General features: G+C 43.1%; 1 protein-coding gene across 5 annotated transcripts in view; it reads right to left on the reverse strand.

The window, feature by feature from the left end:
- The window catches only part of caskin1 (CASK interacting protein 1), a 629,644-nt gene that overhangs the window by 156,601 nt on the left and 445,824 nt on the right, over positions 1–27,219 (reverse strand). For all 5 annotated transcript variants that reach the window (XM_078558936.1, XM_078558939.1, XM_078558938.1 and 2 more), the window contains exons 3-4: positions 5,604–5,701; positions 678–823 (exon numbers count right to left, since the gene is read on the reverse strand). In XM_078558936.1, coding sequence (XP_078415062.1) covers positions 678–823; positions 5,604–5,701 — 244 coding nt within the window. The remainder of the gene's footprint in view (positions 1–677; positions 824–5,603; positions 5,702–27,219) is intronic.

A 27,219-nucleotide genomic window follows, 5' to 3' on the forward strand; every position in this document is an offset into this window, starting at 1 on the left:
ACCTTCTCTGAACTGCTCCTAACGCATTTACATCTTTCCTTAAATAAGGAGAGCAATACTGTACACAGTACTGCAGATGTGGTCTCAACAGTGTCCTGTACAATTGAAGCATAACCTTGCTACTTTTAATTCAATTCCTCTCGCAACATGCCATGGGCCTAATGAACTGCGACGCCTTTTTTATTTGAACAAACTATCCAATTGGTCCTCCTGTAATTTTTTTCCTTTTCTTGTATAACCCAGTTCTCTGTTGAAAGTTATTACTGAATCTGCTTTCCCCCACTACCCCTTTCAGGCAGCGCATGCTAAATCACAACAACTTGCTACATATAAAAAAAATTCTCCTCATCTTCCCCCAACCGCCTCCCCACCCTGATTCTTTTGCCAATTAATTTTAATTACTGGGCAACAGGGGATATTTTATCATTTTACCTGGCATATTGGAAACTTTGGTCCTACAGTTAAAACAAATTTATGCCTAAGAATAGGTGAAAACATAAGAAGATACAGATGAGTGCAAACAAATTATGGTTATCCCTCTGGCTTGTCCCTTCCCGAGGAGGAGGGGCTTAGCTCATTAAAACAGTTTAGTGCATGCATAACTCAAATCACCCTTTCTTCCACCTCAATACAGGGAGGACCACAAAATCATTAAGACGGGAAAATTCTCTCCTCACCACTTCATAGTGTCCATGCTGTGCAGCGAGATGCAACGGGATTTGACCTTCATCTGATTGGGAGTTGAGACTCGATCCTGCCTTCAGGAGCATTTTCATTGGCTCAGCCTTTCCTTGCCACGCAGCATAGTGCAACGGTCTCATTGCTACAAACATTTGGCAGGGAGGAGTAAAAAAAACAAGATTAAAACTGACAACTCACCTCAAGGGGCACATTCGTGATTTCTTTTCAATGCTGCACCAGTTAATCATTTTTCATATACCATACTGACAAAAAGTCCCATAAGAATTAAATCACGAATGAAAGAATGGTTGCAGCTCAATTGAGTCCTAAGTACCATAAAGTCCAACTTGGTTAAGTCGCATTGTTCCCAAAGGATGCTCTTCATGTTCTCCCAATAGCAAGTAAATCCCTGGGTCATAAAACAGACACTTTCCTGTCCTTGGATTATTATAAAACATATTCATTTAGTTCTGCAGCAGCATAGAATCCTTATCCTTCTTGGGACAGGGGATGTAGAATTGAAACAAAAGTTTGAAAGGTGAATCCAAAATTACGAATAATGAAATCTTAAGCTCAGAGATTTCAAAAAAATGTTGTTATGGCTCAGCATTTCTGTGCCGCGAAATGATAAATTTATGGCGACATTTTTGAACCAGTGATTAATTTTCCCCTCTGAATATTCAATGAACCTCACTGTATCTCCTTGCAACTTTGTGGAAATATGCAAATTGGATGAAGATTTATGCATGGTGGATGACACTTTTACTGCCAGGTGGAGGTTTACATAGATTTTAATTCTCCAGCACTGCAAAACTGTGCATGAATCCATTCAAGTAATTTTTTTTTTTACAGTAAGTTATTCAAACTAATTATTCATTTCCATGATAACTGAACTCTTGTTAAGAGTCAGCTGTAGCTCAGTGAGTAGCACTCTCACCTCTTGAGTGAGAAGGTTGTGGGCAATGTTCCCTTCAAAATTTAGGTTTTTGTGTGTGGCCAATTTTTTCAGTGCTCAGCCCCTATAAGTTTCGTTTGCTCTGCTGCTGTCATTTGTCTTGGAAAAAGGCCTGTATCATAAATTCCAGGAAGCTGTGCACTTGCTTAGCTTAGTGGGAACATTGGTTGTGGATTCAAGCCCTGTCCTATAGGCACCTAATCTACACCGACACTCCCAGTGCAGTAGTGAAGGGGTGCTGTATTGTTGGTTGTTCCGTCTTTCAGATGAGTTATTAAACTAGGGCCCCTTCTGCCCTCTCACACGGATGTGAAAGATCCCATTCGAAGAAGAACAGGGGAGATCTTCCCGGTCTCCTAGCCAATACTTATCCCTCAACCAACATCACTAAAACAGGTCATGTCATCATTTATCTCAGGGCTGTGTGTGGAAATTGGCTGCCTGGTTTCCTACATTACTCAGTGATTACAATTCAAAGATTAATTCAGTGCCTCAAAAGCACTTGGGCCACTCTGAGTTCATGAAAAGTGCAAGTTCTTTCTTTCTTGTGAGAATGGTACGGCCTGTAACTCCCACGAAATGGCAATCAGGGTCGGATTACCACTCCGCTCCTGCTTACTTGGCTGGAAATGAAGTCGCTCCTTTCTCACCCGACCTTCCGACTCAGGCCAGGTGAGAACAGTGTAGTGCAGTGGGATCCCCCGAGGCCTTGTGTCAAGGGCAGGATAGCTGGAGATTAGGAAGCCATGTCGCCTCCCCTCCCCCTTTTTTTAAGGCACTCAGCTGCTGTAAAGCAGGTAAATTGAAAGGACCGGCCACTTCGAGAAGCCAAGTGGGTCGGATTGGGGAGCGTTGGGTGGTCAATGGGTGATGAGGGTAGTCGGGGGAGAGGAAGGCAGTTGGTGGGTCCCCGGGGAATCAGGTATCTGGAGGGGTGAGGTTGCAGGGTCAGTATTATAGTTACCCAGAAGTTACAAATGGTTTTCATTCTTCTAACTTTTTCTGGGTAACTATTACTGTAAGACAGTCAGAACCATTCCACATTTGCAATTTGTATCATACTTTCAGATGGTTCCCATTACAGGGCAATTGCCCAACATGCAATCCTTACCTGGGGATTTCCAGGGTGGGATGGGTTCCCCAGTGCACCTTTGGGTTACCTCCCAGTTATGGGACCCCAGAACTCAGAAGTTACAGGCCATTGTTTCCTTATGCAGTGTATGGAGTATATAACTTTGCAGGTTCTTATCCTTTATTCTATCATGGGATATGGGCATCACTGGCAAGGCCAGTATTTGTTGCCCATCCCTGATTGCCCTTGAACTGAGGGCAGTTAAGAGTCAACCACATTGGTAGCAGGTTTCCTTCTCTAAAGGGCATGAATGAACCAGGTAGGTTGTTACAACAATCAGCAATTGTATTGTGCACCATCAGTGGCTTCATATTCCCAATTTATTCATTGAATTTAAATTCCTCCAGCTGCCGTGATGGGATTTGAACTTGTCCCTAGAGCATTAGCTTGGGCCTCTGGATTACTGGCTCAGTGATACTACCACTGCACCACTATTACTTCACTGAAGAAAAGTGGGTTATAATGGAAAATCAGGTTAGCAGAGTTAGATGCTGCAAAAGCCTGCTCCGATACTTTGCAAATTTCATTTTCATTTTATTTTAACTCTTAGTTTAATTAGAGTTATGGTAAAAATGATGCTTATTGGTGGTGGAGACTAATGGCCATATCATCTTCAACAACAAAAACAGAAAATGCTGGAAAAACTCAGCAGGTCTGGCAGCATCTGTGGAGAGCGAAACAGAGTTAATGTTTCGAGTCCGTATGACTCTTCTTCAGAGCTGAAGAGAAATGGAAATGTGATGACATTTATACAGTTTAAGGGGGTGGAGCAGGTGAAGCTGGATAGAAGGCCAGTGATACTGGGGACAAAGGAGAGATTGACAATGTTGTCATGAACTAAAGGGCAAAGGGAATGTTAATGGTAGCGGTCAGTGCTGAGAAAGGTGCTGATAGTGGCATTAAGGCAAGAAAGCAGAATGTGATAATAGCAGGACAAGGGCCAGCACTCTGAAAAAAACATGAACATGTAACAGATGGCTCTTTTGGGGATGGGGTGGGGGGAGGGGGCGGTGGTGGGGAGAAAAAGATAGAAAAAGGGATAGAAGGTGGGAATGAAAAAGGGATAAAACCATGGATAAATGAATAAAAATGAAAATAAGTGGATACAAAATAAAAATGAATGTAGAAAAAAGGGGATTACAAAGGGGTGAGGATAGAGGTAAGAGTTCATGGTCTGAAGTTGTTGAACTCAATGTTAAGTCCAGAAGGTTGTAAAGTGCCTAATCGGAAGATGAGGTGCTTTTCCCCCAGTTTGCATTGAGCTTCACTGGAACATTGCAGCAAGCCAAGGACGGACATGTGGTCACGAGAGCAGGGTGGAGTGTTGAAATGAAAAGCGACAGGAAGGTCTGGGTCATGCTTGCGGACAGACCGAAGGTGTTCTACAAAGCGGTCACCCAGTCTGCGTTTGGTCTCCTCAATGTAGAGGAGACCGCGTTGGGAGCAGCGAATGCAGTAGACTAAATTGAACGAGGTGCAAGTGAAGCGTTGCTCCACCTGAAAGGAGTGTTTGGGGCCTTGGACAGTGAGGAGGGAGGAGGCAAGGGGGCAGGTCTTACACCTTCTGTGATTGCATGGGAAGGTTGGAAACAATGGCTTAATGTTCGGTAGTGGGGTTATGGTCCGGAGGAGGTAGGAAGAAGTGTCTGAGAGTTAGCGTTCAGCCTCTGCAAGGTAGAGGTCAGTACGCTAGACAACAACACCACCCTTGTCGTCAGATTTGATAACAAAGTCAGGGTTGGACCTAAGAGAACGGAGTGTAGCAAGTTCAGAAGGAGACAGGACGGAGTGTGAGAGGGGCAGAGAAATTTAGACAGCTGGTGTCACGTTGACAGTTCTCAAGGAGGAGATCAAGAGCAGGTAAGAAGCCAGAGGGAGGGGTCCAGGTGGAGGGAGAATATTGGAGGCGGGTGAAAGGATCCATTGAATGGGGAGAGGACTCCTGCCCAAAGAAGTGAGCACGAAGACGAAGGCGGCGGAAGAAGAGCTCAGCATCGTGCCGAGCCTGAAATTCAGTGAGGTGACAGTGTAAGGGTATGAAACTGAGTCCTTTGCTGAGTACAGACATTCAGCATTAGAGAGGGGAAGGTCAGAGGGTATGGTGAGGGTATAGAACTGATTATGTCAAATGGATTGCTATTGCCTGCTTAACGCTCATGCCCAAAGTCAGAATTATTCCCAAAGTGTTCTCATAAAAGCACCTTTACCGCAGATTAAGAGGCACAGTTTGGTTTAGATATCATATAGTTGAATAGCCCTGGTAGAGTCTGGTAAGTACCCAAACTGTATTTGACATTGGCGGGCATTAGTTCAGGTGTGAGTTCCCTCCTCCCTGTGGAACACCTTTACCTTGACCTTCCTTTCCGGGCCACATTCAGACCTCAGCCTAGACGTAAAGAACTGCAGTTAACACCAACACCATAGCTAACCGTGCATTCAGGGGCTAGTCGTAAATTGGAATTCAAACCTATCAATAGGCAAGACAGTTCTAACCATATGAACAATAATCATTTGTGGCTGCCTTTCAGCTTGATTCAACATTGGAGAATGAATTGCATTTTGCAAAATGTAAAATCAAAGAACACTACGGTGTGCGAAAGCTATGCCAAATTACTGGGGCCTTACACAGAATCTCTTCATTTATACAGAGCAAACTTGGTGTACCAGGCATTTAGGCAGCGCAGTGAAACTATCCCTGCAAGGTATCATCATGATTCTAAGCAGAGTTTGTTCAGTACACAGAACACTTTGTTATTGGGCTGAAATGGCATTAATTACATTGGAGTCTGCCTAGGGAGAAGGTTGAAGCTGTAGAATTGAAATCTTATGCGTCACCTTTGTTGTCCTTGATATCCACGGTGGCCTGGGCTTCAATCAGCAGAGAGATGAGCTCGGTGTTCCCATTGAGGGCAGCATGGTGCAGAGCAGAAAATCTGCAGAAGCAAAGAACGAGGAAGACATCAGCCTCACAAAGAGGTCAAATTTACTAGAGCACTAGGAAGATGACTGCAGTAATACTAGAACAAAATAACATTTAACATTTCTCGGCTCTTCTGGTTTAGAGAGAATGGAACTGAGCCACCTGGACTGAGAGGCCTCTAGTTTCTTTCCTTCCGCCCCTCACCTCTGTCGTAAGTTAACAAGTCCTCTTAGGCGTCGTGAGTGCTGTGAGCTTAGAAGCCAGGAAAATAAGCGGCCAGCACCTGCCTAATCTTTGACCCCATTCTGGAGAACGCACCTGCGTTCAGGGTCTCAGGCTGTAATGGCCACCACAGCAGGTTACCCTGACAATATGCACTCTCTTGGGCCATGCATGAAGGATGGTCACAGTGACAGAGTGTGATTATTGCCCAGGGAGCTATACCCCAGCATGAATTAGCACCTTCTGGAAAAGAGGAGAGAGAACCTTCATTTGGCTTACAGATAATCTGCTCTATAAGCCGTCAGCCCATACTGAGCAATAAATTTCATGCCTTGGCTAACTTCCCTCGCTTTTAGGCATTTTTCAACAATCATTACTAAAAGCAGTAAGCACTAGGCATCCTTATCAGTCAAATAACAGTTCCCACCATGCTAACTATTATCATCATCAACAGCTCCCATTCAACCCTTTGGAAATCCAAGTGAGCTACTTTTGTTTCCGACACCAGTAATTTGGCACAGTTGGGCATTATCTCAGATTAACAGGGAACATTGGTGAAAGGGCACTTAGTGAAATGTAAAAACCTGTTGGTGTCTCATGATAATGGGTTTCACAATTGGACCTTCTACTTTAGGCATATTCGGTGTTGCAAGGTTTCGATATAGAACCCAGGAAACATACATTTAACCTGATGCTTTTAGCTTTACAACAAGTCTCAGCAGGGACAAATTAAAGGTCCCGGGCTGTTTTAATGAATCTATCACAGAGTTCTACACTGGCTCCATGGGCATTCTCAATCTCTAAATGATTGGAGCGTTCCCAGATTGGAAAAAAAGTGCTGGAATAAGACTGCTGACAACAGGAGTCTCTGAGGATAGGATATAGTAAACAGTAGGTCTGATCTTGATCATTGATACAAAGCCCATCCAGCAATAGGATATTTTTCAAAGGTGAGTATTTACCCATACACTCTATGCTTATGTTGTTTTTTATCTTCATTGCGTTGCCTTGTACAGCAAGTCCTTGCATCCTAACAGGCATTGTTAACAATGACTGGCTCTCCTCAAATGCCGTCTATGAGAAGCCCTGACACATACATTATAGTTAGGCAATGACAGATAGCATTAGATGGACTCCACCGCTCTGATGCTGTTCCATCATATAAACAGCTGCAATAACTCATTGTGCTTGAAAGGTCTTCAAAGTGCTAATGTCCACATTAGTGCAGTGTAAAGACAGTAGTGATAGCTGTGTTATTTTAACCATAAGGTGAAAACACATATTTTAACCTCAGATCAAATTGTAGCATTTCATCTTGTCCCAGTTAAAGGCTTTTACTTTCAAACAAGACTTGTATTCCCTTGAGTATAGAAGATTTAAGAGGATTAAAAGGTTTGACAGAGTAGGTAGAGTGAAATTATTTCCTCTGGTGGGAGGAGTCCAGAGCAAGGAGGCATTGCCTTAAAATTAAAGTTAGGCCATTCAGGGATGACATATGATGAAGAACGTCTTCACCCAAAGATTAGTGGAAATCTGGAACTCTCTCTCCCAACAAACTGTTGAGGCTGAAGAATAATTGGAAATTTTAAAACTGAGATTGATAGAGCTTTGTTAGGCGAGGGTATTAAGGGTTACAGAACCAAATTGGACAGATGGACTTCAGATACAGATCAGCCATGATCTCATGAATGGTGAAAAAGGCTTGAGGTTGGCTCAGTGGCCACTTCCTGTTGTGATGTCCCTAAGCTATTAGTGGTGGCTTCTATTCCTCTTTCGAAATGGGGCTTCCCAAATTTCTGATGTTGCATAATGTGCGACACCAACTAATTGAGAATGACTCTGTTTTGACTGCACTGGCTCAGGTTAATTATACTTTGAGGTGAGAGGTAAAGGGAGAAAGATACAAGGGGCCATTAAATTAGTTCAAGAAATATTAATATCTCAGGGTCTGGTAAGGGGTTACTGCTGAAATGTTCATTTATCTTGGCTGAAAAGCTGATCAACTTGCTGATCATTCTTACCACTTTCTGCATTTATTTGAACTGAGGGAACACACCTTGAAAACCAAGATTTGAGTTCTTTTCTACATTAGAGCAGAGGCCACACTTTAACTGGGCTTTATTGAACGAGAAATATTTTATGACGTCCTGAATTCAGGAAAGGCGCTAAGTGAAAGTTTTTTCCTTCTTCTTTCATATTGCCATGTCTGGAGCAGAGAGTTTGGGATTTTGCCATTGACATTCAGCCCCGTCACTAACAGCCCTGACATGTATATGTAATAAAAAAACATACAGTGACAAATCATTTATTCATTATTTGATTCACATATATAAATGCTGTTGCGCTCTTTGTCAAGGCATCAAAATGTTCACCAGCACTTACTATGCTGCTGGAACCCAGTTAACCTGCTGATTGCTGCCTTCCTGACCCTTTCCAATTTCCAGGTGTCCGGCTACCTTAGGTGTTGTTGACAGATTCCACCCTCCTGCCCCCAAAGGGTTCCCTACCCCTGTTGGGCAGACAACACCAGGGAAAGAGGGAAAACAGCTGCCACTGGAGTAGGGTCATGATGCAGGCCCCTACTTTGAGAAGTGAGTGATGGATGTCATGGGGGGTGGGGTGGGGGGGTTCAGGAGTATGACATCTGGTGAGGCTGGGTTTTAAGTCATCTTTATTCGCTTCCCTTCCCACTTAAATGTCACCCTTGTGCATGACGTGTGGCAAATTGCTGCTGCTTTCAGAAGCCAACCATCTGTCTCTCCTTAGCCATGCCATTAGTTGTTGACTCTTGTCCTTTTTTTCCATTTCGGCTCCAGAAGGGTGGAACAGACTGGGTACTGAAGACTAGAGCGGTATGAAAGTCACAACTACTGCCAGGAAACTGGGGATGGATTGGCACCAGTTGCTGACTGTGGTCACAAACAGGTTGACAGCTAAGTGCATAGAAGCCCTTCCCGCTGCAAAACAGAGCTGGTTGCTGATGGGGAGCACACGGGTTGCGCATGTGCAGCTTGTGGTGCCTTACATCTGCGGGATTCCAGCAACGTGGAATGATTCTGGTGAAATGTGCTGTTCCCTAGTTACAGTGCATTGTTTTTAACCAACAAGTCAAACAGTCATACAGAATAGTCAACATGGTATCGCTGTGGCAAAATTGTTCCTATGGCAACCAACCCGGCTAGACTCTAGCACTATAAGGATTGCATCCATCATGTTTTACTGCTTTTCAGCTCATAGGCATCAAAGCTCTTAATAGATTTTAAAGAGTTCTTCAGAAGTTATGAAAACAATTCTTAAAGTGGTCTTTCTTGGTATTATTGTTATTTTTTGAATGTACAATTTAGTTCTATAAAATGGTTTAAACACATTTTGGAAATGAAAAATATCAGTTTCATTTGCGAACTTAGTCCATGATCCCATAATATCATTGAGCATGTATTGATGTAGCAACTGGCTAGATCCAAGCTAGATATGGCAGTTAATCTGCAAGAGTGAATTTGTACACTAACAGTGAGCTGCTGAATGCTAATGCAAATGTAAATTTGATCTAAACCTTAAAAAGATAATTTCTTCACTATTCAATGTTTGAATATATCGAACTGTAAAATAACAACAAGCCACAGGTAACAAATGCCTCAAATTTCACTTTGGGGTCAAATGTTGTGTCCCAGTTACTCATCACTGGTTCCCATCTCCTGTGCCTGCTGACCGACTTTGGGTCCTGGTCTGGCAATGCTTCTCGATTTTAAAATTCTCATCCCTTCAGCTCCCTCCGTGGTCTCCCCTCTCCCCATCTCTGTAACCTCCAGCATCTCCACAACCCCCTGGGATCTCGCCTCCAAATCTGGCCTCCTGCACATTCTTGATTTTACTTGTTCCACGATTAGCAGCCATGTCATCAGTTGCCTAGTCCCCAAGCTTTGGAATTCCCTCCCTAAACATCTCCACATCACTCTCTCCTCCTTTAAGATGCTCCTTAAAACCTATTTCCTTAACTAAGATTTTGGCTACCTGAGGTAATATCTCTTTTCATGGCTTGGGTGTGGAATTTTGTTTGGTAATGATCCTGTGAAGCATTTTGCGATAGTTTATGACTTTAAAAGTTCGATATAGATGTAAGTTGTTGTAGTTATTGTGCTATATTTCACACATAATGGGTTGGAGAGCCAGTGGGAGCCCCGAATCACCTCATTTCAGGAAGACCCATTTCTTGATATCGTGTGGAGTGAATTAAACTGGCTGAAGACTGGCACCTGTGATGCAGGGAACCTCAGGAGGAGGCCGAGTTGGATTATCCACACAGTACTTCTGGCTGGAGATGGTGCAAATATTTCAGCCTTATCTTTTGCACAGATGTGCTGGGCTCCCCCATCATTGAGGATGGGGATATTTGTGGTGCCTCCTCCTCTAATGAGTTGGTTAATAGGCAGCCACCATCTCATGGACTGGCTATAAATATCCCAACAATTTATTACCATTTTTAATTGCTTTGCCACATTGTCTAGATGCTGACAGCGATAAGTCCACCATTACTGCCAGACCCCTTCTGAACCTCCCTGTGCTAATTCTGTTCCATCCAATTTGCACTAGTGATGCACATTGTTCAATCAATGCGCAACATTGTGAGTATTCAAATTTGCCATCCATATTTGCTAGACATAGGAAGGCAAAGTTTGTCTGTACTGTTTCAAGTACTGAATATTTTTCATTTACCTTTTCTATACAAAATAACCTATCTGCTTGTTGTATAGCCTGAATCTTGTTCTGAGAGAGTCCTTAGTTAAAATAACATTGAAGATATAATGGCATGTGGTATATCCCAACAAGCTGGAGTACCGTGGGAAGTTTTCTCTGTTTCAATCCCTGAATCTCACTAGAACCTACCTAGACACTCAGTAAGCAAAGGCACAGTCCAGATCATAGGGGGGTGTGAAGTTCACTGACAGGAGTGCTTAGCGATATAGAAAGCCTGTAGAATGCTGAACATGAGTAAATAAGAAAGATAAGTGCATATAGGACTGAGATATCTGGGCTCTGAGGTCCAGAATGCCTGGACTTGGGAGCCAAATCTGATTTATGAGCCACAGTTTGGACTCAACATCCATAGCTTTTGAGATGTGGGCAGCACTGGCAAGGTTGATAGTTACTGCCAAACCCTCATTACTCTGAGAAGGTGGTGGTTATTGAATGGCTACTTCGGGGATAATTAAGAGTCAACTATTTGAAACTGGAGTTACATCTAGGCCAGAAGAAGTAGGGTGGCAGGTTTTGTATCCCAAACATATATGAATGAACCAGTTTTTCTCCTCCCAATAATCAAACAGCTTTTGTTGTTACCAGTTTTCTTTTATTTCCAGGTATTGTATCTGAATTCAAATTCTCAAACTGCCCTGGTAGGATTTGAGTTCACATTTTGTGGACTGGTTAATCCAAGTCTCTGGTTTATAGTGCACGAACATAGCTACAGCACTACTCATCAATCCACTAAACAATGATAATCAACTCTAAACTTCGTTAAAACAATAACAGAGGAATTTGACACAAGTGTATTAACCAATGTGCTAAAAATAGCACACAAAGCAATTTCACTAAGGTGATGAAAATGGCTGAATGGGGGGGAGGAATCGTCCTTCAGTCAAAGCTACAGGAGAGAATAGGGAATAAAGAGAAGCAAATAGATGCAGAAGGCTGGCGAATAAATCCAGCTATCTTCTGTGGGTATTCTGCAGCTCAGGAGGACAGTAAGATAAAGAAGGGAGAAATTGAAAGGGCAAATATTTATTGCCCAAAAAGAAACTCTTCATTTACATTTAATTACAATTATGGAACTGCCTCATTTCATTTTTTAATTACTTTTTGGCTGCTTAACACATCAATAAACATTACTGTCAGCAGGCACATTTTGAGGTTATTTGGTTGTCAAAACAAACCGTCATTTTGCTGAGGTAAGCAGAACACAATTGTTTCGAGGAATCCCACAGCCTTTAGTGTCACTTCCCAGCTGAAAACATGCAGTCAAGATAAGGACATAAGAAATAGGAGCAGGAGTAGGTCATATGGCCCCTTGAGCCTGCTCCACTATTCAATACGAACCTGGCTGAGGCCATCTTGACTTCAACTCCTTTTTCCTGCCTGTTCCCCATAACCCTTGATTCCCTACAGTTCAAAAATCTGTCCGTCTCCGCCTGGAATGTATTCAATGACTCTGCCTCCGCAGCTCTTCAAGGTGGAGATATTCACAACCCTCAGAGAAGAAATTCCTTCTCACCTCTGACATAAATGGGGGAACCCTTATTCAGAAACTATGCACCTTAGTTCTAGTTTCACCCGCGAGGGGAAACATCCTCTTAGCATCCACCTTGTCAAGTCCCTCCAGAATCTTATATGTTTCAATAAGATCACCTCTCATTCTTCTAGACTCCAATGAACGTAGGCCCAACCTGCTGAACCTTTCCTCATAAGACAACCCCTTCATCCCAGGGATCAACCTGTACCTGTATGTTGACTTTTTGTGTTTCATGTACAAGGACACCCAGGTCCCTCTGCATCACAGCGTTCTGAAGTCTCTCTCCATTTGAGTAATATTTTCTTTCTATCAAAGTGAATAGCATCACATTTTCCAACATTATAGACCACCTCCCAAATTTTGCCCACTCACTTAACCTATCCATCTACCTTTGCAAACTCCGTCTTAAAAGAGAGATCTCTTATTCTTAAACAGTGTCCCCTAGTTCTAGCCTGCCCCACAATCAGAAACATCCTCCTGGCATCCACCCTGTCAAGTCCCCTCAGGATCTTACACGTTTCAATAAGATCACCTCTCATTCTCCTCAAATCTTGCTGTCTGTTTTTGTATTTCTTGCTAGCTTATTCTTGTAATCTATTTTCTCCCTCTGTATTTTCTTTTCTCATCCTTTGCTTGTTTCTGATATTTTCCTAACCTTCTGGCCTACCACCAATCTCCACAACATTGTATGCCTTTTCTTTCAATTTGATTCCGTTCTTGACTTCATAGTTAGCTACAGATAACTCATTCTTCTCACAGGCTGGAATTTTATGGACTCATCATAGCAGGGAAGGAGCTGTAAAATGCAGCAAGCCATTCTAAACTCCATTGACTTCAGCGGGATCATCAAATCCTGCTGGCGTAAAATTCCACCCACAGAGTCTTTATTTCTTAATGGATTATATCTTTATGAGAATTATAAAATATCACCTTGAGTGCCTGCCACTGCTTACCCAATGTCTTATCTTCTAATCTATTTTTCCAGTCTATTTTTCCCAATCTGTCTTCATGCTTATGCAAATTACCTTCATTCAAGCTAAGACACTAGTTTCTCACCCTCAAACTAAATATGAAATTCTACTAAGTTATGATCACTCTTCCCTAGAAGATCCTTTGCTATGAATCATAAACTAATCTGGTCTCGTTAAGCATTACTGGCTCTGCTTTATAGCTATAAATATTTTTTCTAATCCACTGATTTTCGTGATCTAGTCTGTTGTCATAATGTGACAGAAAATGTGACCGCCTACTAATCTCAATGCTGTTTTGCTAGCCTTTGAAGATTGCCTAGGCCCAGTTGCTCAGAGGCATTTATACAAATGTAAGGTGTTTCTCACAGAAAACAGCCAAGGAAACAGAAAATTCTCATTAAATGTTGTGGCTCAATACACTCTTTCAGAGTGCACAGCATTTGAGAAATTGCAAATAGATCAAATCTAGAGTGTCTTGGATTGGCAAACTGAACTCTTTCCGATAAAGATGCACATGAACTGTATTGGAGGAAAGTACAGAGGAGCACTTGCCAAGCTTTGTGCATTCCCTCAGGGTAAAAGAAAGGAAGACTTAGAGAAAGACAATTGCTGTGACACAAAATAAGAACCGTGTAAGCTTCTTCGGCTCTCATTCGTTACTTGCCTTTCTACCCCAGGGAAAAGCACAAGATCAAAGCTTAGAAATTGTTTGACTTTGCATGCTTTTGGGTGCTAACAGCACAATATAAATCTGAGTTTCAGAACTCGATTCTTTAATAGAAAAGTGTTTGCAGTGATGCACGCTTAGAGACTGGGCATGAAGGAGATGTTTGGATCAAACAGAGCAAATCTGAGCTTTTCCATGATCGACCCCAATTTGGTTGCCTTTGTTTTCCCCCCCCAAGACCAGATGCGTAGAACTATGAGGCATCATAAATATGTACCAGGGAATGTGAGCTGGAACCACTGGAGCCGAGGTAACCTAGGAGATTCTGGGATTTAGAAATGGAAACAGAGCGTGTGCCAACTGCAGATCAGTCAGCATCTGAAAGCGAATGTTTGTGTTTCAGTTAACAAAACTCATCATCAGGACTGTGCAATCGGGCAGCGCAAACTCCTTTCTGGGAGAGGCTAAAACCTGCACAAAGCAAGGAGGGAGAAGAGGTGAGAACAGTTGGAAGTCAGGTAGTCATTTCCGTTTAGATTTCGAAATGATAGATTATGTCGAGGCTTCACTTACTTTTATGTCAACACATAAATTGAGAAAGGGTCAAATCATAAAGTCGAGCTTTATATTCTCCCCTTGCATTCACAACAAGCATCATCTGTACTCATTTTCACTAATATGAGACCTCACCTATTTCCCCATTAACATTGGGTATTGTTGGTCGTGCCTTAATTGTCTAGGCTCTACACTCTGGAATTCCCTCCTTAAACCTCTCCACCTCTCTACTTCACTTTCCTCCTTTAATACCCTCCTTAAATCCTGTCTCTTTAAACAAGCTTTTGGTTGCTTGCCCTAATATCTCATGTGGCTCAGTGTCAAATTTTGTTTGATTAGGCCTCTGTGAAGCACCTTAGTATATTTTATTATGTTAAAGGCACTATATGTGTATATATATATATATATATATATATATAGAGGAATTGTCTGTCCCTTCCTGAAATTCAAGGGGAATATTGGAGGGTGAAATGTGAATAAGGACAGATTGATGTAAGGCTGGAAGAAGCTGGGATGGAAACGGTTTCTTTCTGAGAGAAATGAGTTGGCTATTGGCAGCTCGTTGACTTGGATAGGATCACAATCGATAATGATATTCATAAATAGTTTTAAGAGTAGCTTAAAACACCTCTAACCCTCCTCCCCGACAGCCAGCTACAGCTGTTTACCAATAATATCAAATGCGTTATTGGTCTATTCTGGAATAAGGTTTTAAAATGGCCTTGTCTGAAAAGAAGCCATCGCTTCAGGGTTGAAGTGTAGAACTTGTGGACAGTTCAGGAAATATTGGCTTAGATTTCCAGCTTTGAACAGGTTTGTGAACAGCAACTGTGCCCGAGGTAGATTTCGTTACCTCAGATATAGGTAGCAAGGAGCTAACAATTAAAAGATGATTCATTACCAATGCTCAGCACTATTCTCTTAAATCAGGAGCCCATGTGTTACTCATATGGAGTGAAGACAGTGGGTGGAACTTAATCTTGGAAATAGGGTCTCACCCACCAGTTGGAGAATGTTGGGGAAGGCCCAATGGAATTAAGTGCCCATCAGGCATTTAACTGGCCAGCGTTGGGTTTTCCCCAGGATTTAAGACCCCAGGGGCAGAAATCTCGCCTCCTGAGAGCTACCATCGAATCAGAGACCAGCAGCTCCCCACTGCTGGCAGCATCATGGAGAGCGATGTCTGCTGCCGGTAATGCACCTAGGGAAAGGCCTAGGATCCCCAATGGACCTAGGCCACAGATGAGTGAGGCGTGATGGTGGGGAGGAGATCATCAGCTAGGTGGGAGGATGGCGGTGGTGGGGGGGGAATGGGATTCAGAACAAAGGGTAGGGGGTGGCTTTCAGCGCCCCCTACCCACCCCGATGCCAGGTCTTTTGGTCAGACAGTGTGCCTTTGAACGAAGGACCCCCCCTGGGAGGACCACTCTGTATTGTGAGTTCCCGCATTAATTGCCCACTTAAGGACTTCAATTAGCATCCGGGCGGAAGGCTGTCCACAAGCTTTCCTGCTCCGGAAATCAGGTGGAGTTGAACACATGGCAGGATACCCACCCCACACCCTCCTGTCTGATCAAATGCCCCCCTCCCCCTGCCTCCAAACTCGCCTCCTGGGGAGGCATTAAATTCTGCCCCAGGCATGGGCTTCTGGTGAAGCAGATGTAACTCAATCTCCACTTTAATACCATATGCTCTGTCCTTAAGTTAAAATGGTACTTTATCTTAACATTAGATTCAGTTCAATTGTGAAAACTTAGGGCGATTTGAGAAGTAAAGTAATAGCATTTGTTTAGAGCTCAGGAGTTTCCCTGCCGTTCAGGCTGAGGTGCTGGGAGACAAAAGCTTTTGGGCTACAGCGCCAGCTCAGGTGGGAGGAGGTAATTGTAGCATGACAGATTTACACGATCATGTCTGGAAGCAGCATGGCATTGAGCTCAAGACTATAATCAAACTGTACCAGACCACTGTCCATGCCACCCTGCTGTATGGCACAGAATCTTGGGTCTGCTATAGGTACCACATCAAAGCTCTGGAACACTTCCACTAAAGACATCTGAAGTCCATCAATCGCAGGGGAAAATCATAAACAACAAGCTTCTCCATCGTGCTGGGCTCAACATCATGGAGACTTCCCTCTAAAAAATTCCATTTAGATGGACAGGTCACGACCCCCCGGAAAAGAATATAAGAACCAAAGGAATAGCTGCAGGATTAGGCCATTTGGGTCCCTCGAGCCTGCTCTGCCATTCAATATGAGCATGCTTGATCTTGTTGTGGCCATGGATGATTACAGCATCTCCACATAGAACTTCTATGGGGAACTGTCTCAGGGCAAACAACGTCATGGTGGGCAGTACAAACAATATAAGGGAAACCTTAAGAAAAGAGCCTCACAAACTTCTGCATTGCAGGTCATCTCTCGTGGGAAAATACTGCAGACCACCAGTCCATGTGGAGGCAAGCACTGAAATTTTGTTCAGCATGTTTTGAGGACCATCTGCACCAAATTCACAACATCTGACAAGCTCAGAGGGAGGCCAGAGGTGCAGCAGCTGCTGAAGTTCCCCAAACATCAACAATGACAATATGAACTGCCAGTTCTGTGGACGTCCATGCCAATCCTGCATCAGGTTCTTCAGTCATGAGAAATCATTGACAGCTTGGATATGCTTGAACAAACAACTGTCTGCCATGGATTTGCAGAGATACGTTCCATCATAAATGAAGACATAGAAATTTCTAATGGGAGTGCAGGGAGACATAGGAATTTTGATACATGACAGATAAAGGCGAATAGATGATCACTTCAGCTGGCGAAAACGCTCAGTAACAAAGCTCATTTTGTCCTTCCAAGCTTGGGTTGTGTCTGGAGAGAGTACTTCCCAGAGTTGTAGAATTTTATAGCACAAAAAGAAGCCATTGAGTCCACCCTGGCTGTGCTAGCTCTCTGAATCAATGAACCATTTCACTGGCCTTTCCCCAAACTGCTGAAATAATATATTTTCCAATATTTGTCCATTTCAAGCAATTATGAATTCTGCTTCCAACTTGATTTCTGGTCAGGGATTCCCATGTGAGGTGATCTTGTGGGGCAGTGGGTAGCACCCCTGCCTCTAAGCCAGAAGCTTTGGGTTCAAGTCCCACTCCAGCATTTGATGGCCCAGGAAGGTATGTTCACAATGTGGTCAAACAGGGTTGAGTATCAACCTGTAAGTCCTTCCAACACATGCTAATGATAGGTGGTAAGAGCAGGGGAGATTCCTGGTCAGCCATGTGCTGGAAAGAAAGTTGGAGCCTCTTTCATCACTGTATATTGCTCCGAACTGCAACATGCACGAAAAATTGCATGTTGCCAAAGCAACCTGGACTCAGTGAGGGAAAAAGTGGGGCTATCATCAGTTGGCTGGATGGCAGATCAGATTGATTGTCAACATGGGGTTTGATCCCTATTCTGGCTGTGGTGGATTTGGGGCCTGCCTCCTTGCCCTACCTCAGTTGGAAGTCATGGTGCTGTGGGGCGGACCTTTGCTTGGGCAGAGAACTGAAGAAGAAGATTCCCATGCCCTAGCAACATGAGGGGTTTGGATAAAGTAGATGGAGAGAAACTGTCTCCCCTGGCTGGAGGATCTGTAACCAGAGGAGGTGGAATTAAGATAATTGGCACAAAATCCAAAGAGGGAATGAGGAGAAATTTATTTATGCAGTGAGTTGTTATGATCTGGAATATGAGGAATGAAAGGAGATTCAGCAATAATTTTCAAAAAAGATATTTAGTTGAAAAGGAGAACTTTGCAGGACTATGAAGAAAAAGTAAGGGAGTGGGGCTAATGTAGACACATACACAATGGGCCACCTTCTGTGCTATATGATTCTCTAATTCTACTCTGTGTAAAGAAAAATCTCCTAACGCCTGCTCTTGTTCCTTTGACGACAATCTGAAATCTATGCCTTCTAGTTACTGACTCACTGGCTAAAGAAATAGCTTTTCCAGTTCATTTCATCAAAATCTCTCCTCAATTTGAAGGCCTATATTTGATCTACCTAACACGAGGGTGAAGTAATTGGAAAAGCAATGCAAGGTGATGAATTAAGTGCACCGCACAAGAAGCCCACTGACGCACAATGAAGTGGATTGGCTTTTAAGTATGATTTTTTTTCTATTATACATTGGGATCGATGGGTTGAATAAGCCCAGTGGCAACTTTGAATCGTGAATAATTTGTTAGACAGTGTTTCTTAAATTAGCACTTGCATATTTTCTTAATAGAACTTTCAAAGACCAATTTAACACCTATAATGAGCTTGTGTGTACTCTTCTGTTTAGCCCAACCTTCTCTGAAATCAAGTGTTGTGTAGAGACGCTCGTAAATTATACTGAACCTTGTTGCAGGGTGGCTGAGTTGTACTATTAATGATATAGCTGATCTGCAGACACTGCTTGGGTAGAAACTTTATAAGCTTGATTACAATATGCTCAGCAGCAACTACACTTCTGCTTTCAACTCTAACTCTATCTCTACACTGCCTCCTGAGGTAGCCCGCATTACTCTCCTATTGGTTACTACAGATCATGTGATCTTGCCTAACAAGTATTATTCTTAAAGGTACATTACACATTAAATAAAACCCTAATTACTACAAACCCACGGCACAGAAAGAGCCCATATGGCCCAATTGGTCTGTGCCAGTGTTCGTGGTCCACATGAGCCTCCGTCTATCTCACTACCTCTCACCTGATCAGCATAACCTTCTATTTCTTTCTCCCTCATGTGTTTATCTAATTTTCCCAGAAATGAATGCCAGCCATTTGGCTCAACCACTCCTTGGGGTCATGAGTTCCACATTTGAACCCATTTCTGGGCCCTGAGTTTGGGAAGTTTGTCCCAATCATGCAGTAAAGGTGATTTGTTATCTTATTCTGAAGCTACAGGACCTCACAGTTGCTTCCTAAGTAAACTATTCATGTTTAGGCATATGCTAAAGATACTGTGGTTATTGCATCTCTGAACTTGTCTCTTTTAAACCTCTAAATACACCATCCTGCACACATTTCATCCCCCCTGCAGCCATACTGCCCTCAGATTGAGGCTCATTGCTCCACCTAGTCTAGTTCTGCCTTAGGATATCAAAATGGTCCAATGTGTCCCCTCCTCAGTCTACCCATTTCTCCTACTGCCTGCAGTATGACCTCACCATTTCTTCATTTGCCTAGTCCACCTGGGTTGGATTTTCTCAGAAGGTAACTAGTCCCATTGCTGGACCCAAGCCCACATGGGTGGGCAGCAGGACCCTGGGTGGCATTTTGCCTGTGGTGGCCATTTAAGAGACAGCTGCTTAGGCCACCATCCAATTGAGGATGCTGGCCTCCATCCCAGAACTGCTGGTCCAATCAGAGGGCCAGCAGCTTGGCAGCCTCAGCAGCGCCACCATTAGAAGTGGCCACTTCTGAGGCTGCAGGAAGAAGAAAAAGGAGCCTCCATGCCCCAGTGTCTGGACAAAGTAACTTTGTTTTACCGTGCTGGGGCTGCCGGATGTCCCCTCCATCGAGTGGCCATAAAGGTGCTCCCCCTCCCGGGAACCCGCTGGGAGGCTGCCAGGCTTTACCTGGCATTCTATGTATGGGGAGGCAGTGCCCCCTGATGCCAGTAAAATGTTGGTGGGGCAAAAGGTGGCCTTTAATTGAGTAATTAACTGGCTGCCTGCTGACAGAATCCTGCCACTGGTAACATCCTGTGACGACGGGAAGGTGTCAGGCTCACCTCCTGACACCTTCCACTGCCATTTTATCAGCCCTCCCGCCTCCCAGCCCATCTCCAGAGGGCTGGTAAAATCCAGCCCACTTTTATCTGCCTTGCCAGCATCCTGTAGAGTGATCCTCAACCCGTGGCCTAGCTATCTTGACAAAGTACAAACTCCAGAAGACTAACTTGTTGTCCTGTGTTGTCAGTATAATGGATCTTTGAGCATTTGGAGCACAGGTAAAGACCACATTTGGGGTAAATCTTGACTCTATGGTCTAAATTTTACAGGGTGCCGTGTCTCTGCTCCCCTGCCTAAAAAGTCACGGGGGGGCGCGGGGCGGAACCCACCCACCATCCTGACGGCTGCCCCGCAGTAATTGAACGGCTGGGAGCAGTGTTAATTGTTTTAAGGTGAGACTTCTGTCTCTCTCTCGGTAAGATGGTCAGTTGGATTGGTTGGCAGCTCTGTAGTCCCAGCGCCACCAGACGGGTATGGTGGCCACTGTTGGGACTACAGACAATCCCACAACACCAAGGAGCCCAGGTAAGTCCATATTCAGGGGTCTCGGCAAGAGGATTGAAGGGATTGGTGGGGGGGGCCAGTTTCAAGAGGTTGGGGGGAGGGCTAGAAGAGAGGGAATGACCCCTAAAGGAAGTCCCCTCCCCTTGCCTGACATCAGCCTGCACAGCTGAAGTCTGCTGGGCCTCCCGCGTGGCTGGGGCCTCCTGCCGCCATGGGTAAACTACTAGCGGTGATACGGGATGAGGCTACTTACGGGTTTCAAAAGGCCCAAGAATGGGCAAGCTGCCCAATGCCTCCCCTGCTGGCTGTAAAATTTCAGGCAGGTTGGAGGCGGGTGGGTAGCTGTTGGGCAGGTGTTAGGCCACCCACTGAATTTTACGAGTTCCCCACCTTCAAATCCGCTAGTAGGGAGCCATAAATTCCAACCCTATGTGATAGAGTACCTCAGGACTTTTATTTCCATTGACTTCATTTGATGGCCATCAACTGTTTTACACGGTCGCACAAAGTCAAGAACTATCCTATAGTGTGAGCTTGATACTTTTCACTGCTTCATTGTCTTTAACTAGTATTGTGTTTAAATGCACTACGACTTTATACATATCAATGCACAAAAGTACTGAAGTAAGTACAGCAGCAAAAGAACATAAGAACATAAGAAATAGGAACAGGAGTAGACCATTTGGCCCCTCGAGCCTGCTCCGCCATTCATTAAAATCATGGCTGATCTTCTTGTGTTTCGATTTCCACATTCCCATTTAACCCCGATAACCTTTGATGCCCTTGCCTAATAAGAATCTATCTACCTCTGCCTTAAAAATATTCAATGACCCCACCTCCACCACCTTCTAAGGCAGAGAATTCCAAAGTTGCAAAACCCTCTGAGAGAAAAAAATTCTCCTCATCTGTCCTAAAAGGGTGACCCCTAATTTTAAAACAGTGCCCCCTAGTTGTGAACTGACCCACAAGAGGAAACATCCTTTCCACGTCCACCTTCCCAAGGCCGTTCAGGATCTTGTACACTTCAATCAAATCACCCATCACTCTTCTAAACTCCAGTGGAAACAAGCTCAGTCTGTCCAACCTTTCCTCATAAGACAACCCACTCATTCCAGGTATCTATCTAGTAAACCTCCTTCGAACCACCTCCAATGCATTTACATCCTTCCTTAAATAAGGAGACCAAAACTGCACACAGTATTTGAGGTGCGGTCTTACCAATGCCCTGTATAACTGAAGCATAATATCTTTACTTTTATGTTCAATCCCTCTCGTACTAAGGGATAGCATTCCATTAACCTTCTTAATTACTTGCTGTATCTGCATACTAACTTTTTGTGACTCATGTACTCGAACACCTAAATCCCTCTGCACCTCAGAATTATGCAGTCATTCTCCATTTAAGTAACACTCTGCTTTTTTGTTCTTCCTGCCAAAGTGAACAACTTCACCATTTTCCCACATTAAACTCCATTTGCCAGATCTTTGCCCACTCACTCAACCTATCTATATCCATCTGCAACCATCTCATGTCCTCTTCACAACATACAAACATAAGTTCTGAAGAAGAGTCATACGGATTCGAAACATTAACTCTATCTTTCTCTCCACAGATGCTGTCAGACCTGCTGAGTTTTTCCAGCAATTTTTGTTTTTGTTTCAGATTTCAAACATCCACAGTATTTTGCTTTTATACTTTCCTACCTATCTTTGTGCCATCTGCAAATTTAGCTACCATATTCCCCGCATCTAAGTCATTGATGTAAATTGTAAAAAGTTGAGGCCCCAGTACAGACCCCTGTAAGACGCCACTCGTCACATCCTGCCAATCAGAAAAGGACCCATTTATGAATACTCTCTGCTTTCTGCCAGCCAGTCAATCTTCTATCCATGCTAATATGTTACCCCCTACACCATGCACTTTTATTTTCCATAATAATCTTTAATGTGGCACCTTATCAAAGGCCTTCTGGAAATCCAAGTACAGCACATCTACAGGCACCCCTTTATCCACTGCGCATGTTATTACTTCAAAAAACTCCAATAAATTGGTTAACCACGATTTTTCTTTCACAAAACCATGCCGACTCTCCCCAATTGCCTTGAGCTCTTCTAAGTGCCCAGCTACAACGTCCTTAATGATTGATTCCAATAACTTCCCCACGACAGATGTCAAGCTAATTGGCCTCTAGTTTCCTGTTTTCTGCCTCCCTCCCTTCTTGAATAGAGGGGTTATATTTGCTACTTTCCAATCTGATGGAACATGTCTAGAGAATTTTGGAAAATTAATACCAGCGCATCGACTACCTCATTAGCCACCTCTTTTAAGACCCTAGGATGTAGTCCATCAGGACCCAGAGACTTGCCAGCCTGCAACTCCATCAATTTGCTCAGTACCATTTCCCTAGTGATTTCAATTTCACCAAGTTCCTTTCTCCCGTTCACCTCCTGATTTGCAGCTATTACTGGAATGTTTTTTGTATCCTCTATAGGGAACACAGAAGCAAAATATTCGTTCATTTCTTCTGCCATTTCCTTATTATCCACTATTAACTCCCCAATGTCACTCTCCAGAGGACCAACACTCACTTTACTTACTCTTTTCCTTTTTAAATACCTGTAGAAACTCTTGCTATCCGTTTTTACATTTCTAGCTCGCTTTCTCTCATGTTATGACCAGATGAGAAGGAGCCAACTAGCTCCCCTTTATTCAGCCTCCTCAGTTGGTCACTACAAAGGTTTGAAGTTTCTTTCTCAGGAGGATATGCCTTTTCCGAATCCAAATGTATTTAACTGGTTATGCAGTGAGCAATAAGGAGCCAATCAAACAAGGTTTTCTTGAGTTAAAGAAAGGGCAAATTTATTAACCACTAAACCCGAGAAAAAGATAATAAAATCTCAATGTCTCACACGCAGGTATCAGAAATAAGGGAAGTTAGAGTTCAATAAAAAAAAGAATATATGGTTAAGTGCCCTTTGCTTCTCCTTGAGGCGAAGATTGTTAATTGTTGTGGCTGATTTAAGTTAGCTGATTTCATGGATGCAGTCAAACATAGAAGATGTTGCAATTACTACGAGATCTCAGCTCGCTGGTAGAATTCCAGTAACGTTGTCTTCCGATCCAGTTAATACACTAGTTCCATAGGAGATAGGTAGAAAGTACAATGTTTTAGCCTACTTCCTCTGCTAAAAACTTCCTTGATACTCCCTGTGTCACTGGCAATCTATATGTAGTGTCTGCAGACTGGCCTGTTATACTTCACCCATTGTGTATTTCCAAGGGGTTTTGGGTGGGTTTGCCTGTGGCAGCCATTGTTTCACCATCCAGGGCTTTGCATCTTAATATAAAAGCAAAATACTGCAGATGCTGGAAATCTGAAACAAAAACAAAAATAGCTGGAAAAGCTCAGCAGGTCTGACAGCATCTGCGGAGAGGAATACAGTGAACGTTTCGAGTCCGTATGACCCTTCATCAGAACTAAGGAAAAACAGAAGCAAGATGAAATATAAGCTGGTTGAGGGGGGTGGGACAGGTAGAGCTGGATAGAGGGCCAGTGATAGGTGGAGGCAAAGAAGAGATTGCCAAAGATGTCATAGACAAAATGACAAAGAGGTGTTGATTGTGGTGATTTTAGCTATGGAATGTGCTAATGGTGACATTAAGGGTAGAAAGCAGGACGAGCAAGTGACAGTTAGCCCTAGTGGGGGTGGGGTAGGGGGGAAATGATCGAAATGGGCTAAAAGGTGGAGATAAAACAATGAATGGAAATCCATTTAAAAATAATAGAAATAGGTGGGAAAAGAAAAATATATATTCAAAAAAATTGCATCTTAATGTCTCTTCCTTAGACAGTGACGAGTTTCGATGGATCTTTGAATTATAGGAAATGTCCCTCTCCTCACACACCCTTGAGGGTGTCATGTTTGCTTTTTCACCTTCACCTTAGAAGGCGGCCGTGAATTTTTAAGCAGTTTGTTCTGTCTCATTTCCAATTGCAAAATTTCCAGTCAGTTGAAAGTTGAAAAGTCACATTTTCAAAAACAAAGGGGCATAGCCTCGTGACAGGCAATCTGTGGTTAAGTTTCAATAATGCTTCACTCTATAGTGGAACACACTTAGAGCACAAGATAAAACCTCAAATCCAATTTCCAGGTCAGCCTTAATTAGACCAAAGCTGTCATTTGGAGCAATCAGAACTTGAATTCAGATTAGTGCTCACTTGTCCCTTTCAGGAAACATGTGATACAAGCAGAGAGACAGTGCACTGAGCGCCAGCATTTTGGAGATGGTGGCACTGGAACAGCAAATAGCCTGAATGACATCAATAGCCCCACAAGGTAGGTAACTTAAAATGCTAACGTGTCACAGAACATGGACATTTTCTATCTCGGTTCATTGTGGGCTAGTTTGGAAAGAGGGATCTATCTGTGTCTGTCATTGTTTCCTACATTACAATAGAGACTACACTTCAAAAGGTATTCCATTTGTTGTAAAGCTCTTTGGGACATCCTGAGGTCATGAAAGGCGCAATACAAGCCTTTCTTTCGTCATTTGTTTTTTTTGTCTTCCTGTTGTTTAGCTTGTCTGGGTAGAAGGGAAAATGTATGGGCTCACGATTGCAAGATGTGAGTTCAAATCCCACCACAGAAGTTGGGAATTTAATTTCAGTTAACTAGATAGGTTTGGAATGGAAATATCAAATATGATGATACAAAGATAGGCAGGTAAGTTGTGAAGAGGATACAAAGAGTCTGCAAAGCGATACAGCTAGATTAAGTGACTGGGTAAAAACTTGACAGTCGGAGTATAATGTGGGAAAATGTGAGGCTGTCTGCTTTGGTGGGAAGAGTAGGAAAAAAGAATATTAGTTAAATGGAGAAAGACTGCAAAATGCTGCAGTACAGAGGGATCTGGGTGTCCTTGTACATGAATCACAAAAAGTAGCAGGTACGGTAAGTAGGAAGGCAAATGGAATGCTGGCCTTTATTTCAAGGGAATGGAGTATAAAAATAGGGAAGTCTTGCTACAACTATACACGATATTGATGAGACCACTCCTGGAGTACTGTTTACAGTTTTGGTCTCTTTACTTAAGGAAGGATATACTTACGTTGGAAGCAGTTCAGAGAAGGTTCATGAGGTTGATTCTTGGGATGGCATCTTTGTCTTATGAGAAAATGTTGAGCAGGTTGGGCCTGTACTCACTGGAGTTTGGCAGAATGAGAGGTGATCTTATTGAAACATATAATATTCTGATGGGGCCTGACATATGAACATACGAATTAGGAGCAGGAGTAGGCCACTCAGCCCCTCGAGCCTGGTCCGCCATTCAATAAGATCATGGCTGATCTGAATGAAATCTCAACCCCACATTCCTGCCTACCCCCGATAACCTTTTACCCCTTGTTAATCAAGAATCTATCTAGCTCTGCCTTAAAAATATTCAAAGACACAGATTCCACCGCTTTTTGAGGAAAAGAGTTCCAAAGACTCACAAACCTCTGAGAGAAACCATTTCCCCTCATCTCTGTCTTAAATGAGCGACCCCTTATTTTTAAACTGCGACCCCTAGTTCTAGATTCTCCCACAAGAGGAAACATCCTCTCCACATCCACCCTGTCAAGGCCTCTCAGGTTCTTAAAGGTTTCAATTAAGTTACCTCTTACTCTTCTAAATTCCAGTGGATACAAGCCTACCTGTCCAGCCTTTCCTCATAAGCCAACCCAAACAATCCTGGTATTAGTTTAATAAACCTTCTCTGAACTGCTTCTAATGCATTTACATCTTTCTTTAAATAAGGAGGCCAGTGCTGTACACAATATCCCAGATGTGGTCTCACCAATGCCCTGTACAAATGAAGTATAACCTCCCTACTTTCATAGTCAATTCTGCTCACAATAAATGATAAGATTCAATTAGCTTTCCTAATTACCTGCTCTACCTGCATACTAACCTTTTGTTATTCATGCACCATGGCACCCAAACCCTTCTGATTCTCAGAGTTCCTCAGTTTCTCACCATTTAGATAATAAGCTTTTATATTCTTCCTGCCAAAATGAACGATTTTACAGTTGCCCACATTATACTCCATTTGCCAGATCTTTGCCCATTCATTTAACCTGTCTATGTCGCTTTGTAGCCTCCTCACATCCTCTTCACAATTTATTTTCCTGCCTACTTTTGTGTCATCAGCAAATTTAGCAACCATTCCTTTGGTCCCTTCATCCAAGTCATTTATATAAATTGTAAAAAGCTGAGGCCCTGTGGCACACCACTCATTACATCTTGCCAACCTGAAAAAGATCCATGTATGCCAACTCTCTGCTTCCTGTTAGCTAGCGAACCTTCTATCCATGCCAATATGTTACTCCCTACACCATGAGCTTTTATTTTCTGCAATAACCTTTGATGTGGCACTTCATCAAATGTTTTCTGGAAATCTAAGTACAGTACATCCACAAGTTCCCCTTTATCCACACTACATGTGACTCCTTCAAAGAACTCCAATAAATTGATTAAACATGATTTCCCTTTTACAAAACCATGTTGACTCTGCCTGAATGCCT

The sequence above is a fragment of the Cetorhinus maximus genome, chromosome 15 (assembly GCF_964194155.1).
Source record: "Cetorhinus maximus chromosome 15, sCetMax3.hap1.1, whole genome shotgun sequence".
Taxonomy (NCBI): Eukaryota; Metazoa; Chordata; class Chondrichthyes; order Lamniformes; family Cetorhinidae; genus Cetorhinus; species Cetorhinus maximus.